The 5,000-nt window shown below is 35.5% G+C and overlaps 1 protein-coding gene across 1 annotated transcript in view; it reads right to left on the bottom strand.

Moving 5' to 3' along the window:
- The window catches only part of LOC106879378 (uncharacterized), a 52,217-nt gene that overhangs the window by 2,641 nt on the left and 44,576 nt on the right, over positions 1-5,000 (bottom strand). The window contains exon 14 of the mRNA XM_089341831.1: positions 2,966-3,127. Within this exon, the coding sequence (XP_089197957.1) occupies positions 2,966-3,127 (162 nt within the window). The remainder of the gene's footprint in view (positions 1-2,965; positions 3,128-5,000) is intronic.

Below are 5,000 nucleotides of genomic sequence, written 5' to 3'. Positions count from 1 at the left end.
ATTCCCAATACATGTAGGATTCCTCACCATACAGCTGTAAGATTCATTACGGATCTATCGTAATTGGAAGGGCATGACCCAATTGAAATAACAACGTGTGACGTTTGGAGTAAAGGGAAATGAAAGTGTCGCCTCTGGAGTTTGCAAACGACCACTATACCGATAGGTAACTGTTCAGACAAAATTTACAATCGATAAATGTCTTAGAACAACCAGTCTCTCATCTGGGAAGGCCTTGAAATCAATGTTACCAACTGGGGACTATGTGTGTCGCAGTGATAATAAAAAGACTCAAAGGAGGTCTGCAACGAAATAATTTTACTCAACACTTTGCAAGTTAATCAGTGGAGGCAAAGATGCGTCTCATTTACTTGACAATTTATGCACCACATTGCAGAAATCACAATGTAAGTATATCTGAAAGGGTAGTCTTACACTGTTGTACCGTTGAATTACAAATAATGCTCATCTGTTATGTTCGGGTTAAAATTTCATCAACATCAAAATATATGAATTTTCATGGGAGTTATGGCCGTTATGCATAGAATATAATTTCCAAATTTCATAAAGATCCATTCAGTACTTTTGACGTAGTTTTGGATAAGAAAACAAATGACTAATGTGTGTGTTTGTGTGCATGTGTATGTGTGTGATGGGTGTATATATGTATAGATATCTGTATGCATGTATATATATATGTATATATGTGTACATATTACATGTACATCTATATATATATATATATATATATATATATATATATATATATATATATATATATACATCTACACATATGTATACATATACATGTATGCATATAGATCTATATCTATATATATATATCTATACATATACGTGTACATATACATCTATATGTATACATATACATCTCTCTCTCTCTCTCTTTCACTCTTTATCTCTTTCTCTCTCTCTGAAAGTATCTGTCATTACAGTATCGAAATGTGATTGTTTCAGTTAGTCGAATAATTTCATTTTTAAAGTGAAAGTATTTGACATGAGTGTTTTTGTTTCACTTTTGACACGTAATACTTAAATAGTGGAGGAGATATTATGTTGCCGTGGGCTCGAACTCTGCAAGAAGTTAAAAATCTTTTTTGACTAAAACACAACTGGAACCCTAAGTAAGGCATCAGTAAAATTTGAATGAAATTGGTTGCGTAGTTCTCGAGTTTTAGGGATTCACACACACACACACACAGACAGACAGACAGACAGACAGACAGACAGACAGACAGACACACATTCTCATTTTTATATATATAGATATATATATATAATGTATGTGTGTGAGTGTGTGTGTGTATGTTTGTGTGTGTGTTTGTGTGTCTGTTTGTCCCCCCACCATCACTTGACAACCGATGCTAGTGTGTTTACGTTCCCGTAACTTAGCGGTTCGGCAAAAGAGACCGATAGAATAAGTACTAGGCTTACAAAGAATAAGCTCTAGGGTCGATTTGCTCGACTATAAAGGCGGTGCTCCAGCATGGCCGCCGTCAAATGACTGAAACAAGTAAAAGAGTAAACACTGCGGAGCACTTTGCATTGGGGGAAAATGACATTTCCCTGTCGGCTGCTTCGGGAACACATTCGAGGCACACTGCTATGTATTTGAGGCCAATCTATCGCTGGGCAATTCCATTACTGATTTGTCAATGAACGGCATCTACGGAAACGGAAGGAACAGAGTTTCATGCTCAAATTTAGAATCATGTTACCGAATATCTAATCTTCCCTGGATAGAGATGGTATAGAAGTATATTATTCATTATCCTATCTTTTAAAACAATAAATTTTATAAGGAATATTCTAAAAGAATATGTTACTGAACTTATATTAAGTGCTCTATTATTTTGAGCAAATAAATATATATATATGTGTTTTTATATCATTAATAAATTCATAAAATTATCAATAATATTCAGAGGAAATCAATATTCAAATTTCGAAAGATATATGTCTAATATGACACGATGATATTCTGAATCATAATTAAATTAAAATTTAAGATATACGAAATATAAATATAAATATATATAAAAATATAAATGTACATAAAACAAGCATGTGTAATTTGAAACAGATTGGGGAGCTATTTCTAGCAAGTTGATCGCTCACATATTGATCTCTTTTGTAAGTAGCAAAATATTCTTGTGCTAGAAAATGAGAGACAATAATATTTCTTTTCCCCAAGATGTTGAAAGGACTCTTGAAGTTTTAGCTAATTAGAATGTTACATAATAGGTGTCAGGTTCGAATACTCGCAACAGAGCAAAGTCTGCTAAAGGAACTCAAGGTCTAGACCAGGGGTTTTCAAACTGTGGTCCGCGGACCACAGGGGGTCCGCAAGGACAAGACAGGACAGCAAATACTTTTTATGAGCAATTTGATTTTATATATGTTTTTTAATCGAAATCTTTTAATTGACAATAAACCTATTTGTTAAATACTGTTAAGTAAATAAATGTAAAAATATATGTTATTTTAAGCAAATATTTATGTTTAAATTTCATAAGCGTTTATAAGGGGGGTCCCTAAGGTAAAGCTTGAAATGTAAAGGAGTCCGCAAGTCAAAAAGTTTGAAAACTCCTGGTCTAGACGATGGTATTAAACTGTGTAACTTGTTTGGCCAATCAATAGACGCCACTTTACGTAGGGTTTCAGCTTACATAGATACATTCACAAATTGATACACACCGCAGATATATGAAATGAATTGAGAGAGAGAGAGAGAGAGAGAAAGAGAGAGAGAGAGAGAGAGAGAGAGAGAGAGAGGGCGAGAGAGAGCGAGAGAGAGAGAGAGAGAGAGCGAGCGAGCGAGAGAGAGCGAGAGAGAGAGCGAGAGAGAGAGAGATAGAGAGAGAGAGAGAGAGAGAGAGGGAGAGAGAGAGAGAGGGAGAGAGAGATAGAGGGAGAGAGAGAGAGAAAGTCAAAAGCAGCTACTGACAGAAGGTGTCTTCGATGTAACCTGTTCAATTCGTCTTGAAGTTTAATAGTTGTTACATTTAGTGAACGGATCTTGTTTTGATATGCTTCTTCAGCTGTCTTTCTTATATGTCTTTCCTTTAACAATTTCTTACTTAGAAAATCGATCGTCTTTAAATATTTACTGCAATTAATAAGGGGTAAATTAGCAACTCACATAAAAATAACTTGTATAAAAAATTATTGCCAAACTTAGATGAGTTTTATTATAGTGTGTAGCAAAATTGTTATTCATTAATTCTTTGTTTTTGGTCAGCAAGTGTTATTTCTATCCAGAAATCAAAAGAAAAGTATACTACCCCCCCCCCCCATATATATATATGTAGTAGTATAATATAAAGAAAATGGAGAGTTTGAATACAGCAATATCAATTTATTTACATAACTGTCATTTACGTAATGCCTACGATCGTTTCAATATCCACCTTCATTTATTTTACAAGTAACAATTGTATTATGATTTACATCCTAATAGACTGAGTGTTCATTATAGACTAAGATAGTAGCATGTTTTTTTTTTTTTTGTATGTGTGTGTGTTAGCATTTTCACCTTTAAGCATAATTGTCGTATGTGTCTTTCTGTATGTGTCTTTCTGTATGTGTGTGTGTGTGCGTGAGAGAGAGAGAGAGAGAGAGAGAGAGAGAGAGAGAAAGAGAGAGGAAGATTATTTGTCTTTCGTGTACTTTTCTAAAGATAGCCAAAACTTTTAAGTTTGACGATAGCAGAACAGTGACTAGCTGCCGTCTTGAAAAATTTAGGTCAAATACTACCACGCCCCAAAGTAAATAATATTGGTTTTAGAGTCTGGATGTTGTTTTACTGTCTACCTACTTGCCGAAGGAAGAACCTATACAATATATATCTTTATATATTTATTGATTTTTGTATCCAAATCTAATTATATAGTACTGGTGTCTATTAAACACTAACACTAACACAGAGAGACAAACTCCAGTAAATTCACAGATATATGGATAAACTGGAGAAGCTAGAATGTAAGACATCCCTGGAAAAAGCAATTTCTTTCTTTACAAAGCCTCACACACACATATACATTTATACATATGTATATGTACATATATATACACACACATATATACTCTCTCTCTCTCTTTTACTCTTTTACTTGTTTCAGTCATTTGACTGCGGCCTTTTAGTCGAGCAAATCGACCCCAGGACTTATTCTTTGGAAGCCTAATACTTATTCTATCGGTGTCTTTTGCCGAACAGCTAAGTTACGAGGACGTAAACACACCAGCATCGGTTGTCAAGTGATGCTGGGAGGACAAACGCAGACACATAAACATATACACACACATACATATATAGACATATATATATACGATGGGCTTCTTTCAGTTGAGGCAAGTGAAATCAAAATCGCTGACGTGGCCGATGACAATGCCGCCTGATTGGCACTCGTGCCAGTGGAACGTTAAACACACCATCCGAGCGTGATCGTTTCCAGTGCCGCTGACTGGCTCCCGTGCCGGTGGCACGTAAAAAGCACCATTCGAGCGTAATCGTTTCCAGCGACGCCTCAATGGCAACTGTGCCGGTGGCACGTGAAAAACAACATTCGAGCGTGGCTCTTTTACAGGTGGCACGTAAAAAATACCATTTGAACGTAGTCATTGCCAGTACCGCCTGACTGGCATTCGTACCGGTGGCACGTAAAAGCACTCACTACACTCTCGCAGTGGTTGGCGTTAGGAAGGGCATCCAGCTGTAGAAACTTTGCCAGATCAGATTAGAGCCTGGTGCAGCCTTCTGGCTCGCCAGTTCTCAGTCAAACCGTCCAACCCATGCCAGCATAGAAAGCGGACGTTAAACGACGATGAGGATGATGATGAAGATGTATATATATATGTATAAATATATATTACATATATGTGTATGTGTGTGCGTGTATATATATATATATATATATATATATATATATATATATATATATATATATATATATATATATATATATAAACAATATATGAGTATA

Source organism: Octopus bimaculoides, chromosome 25 (assembly GCF_046866305.1).
Source record: "Octopus bimaculoides isolate indiv1 chromosome 25, ASM4686630v1, whole genome shotgun sequence".
Taxonomy (NCBI): domain Eukaryota; kingdom Metazoa; phylum Mollusca; class Cephalopoda; order Octopoda; family Octopodidae; genus Octopus; species Octopus bimaculoides.
This window is presented reverse-complemented; position numbering and strand designations above follow the sequence as displayed.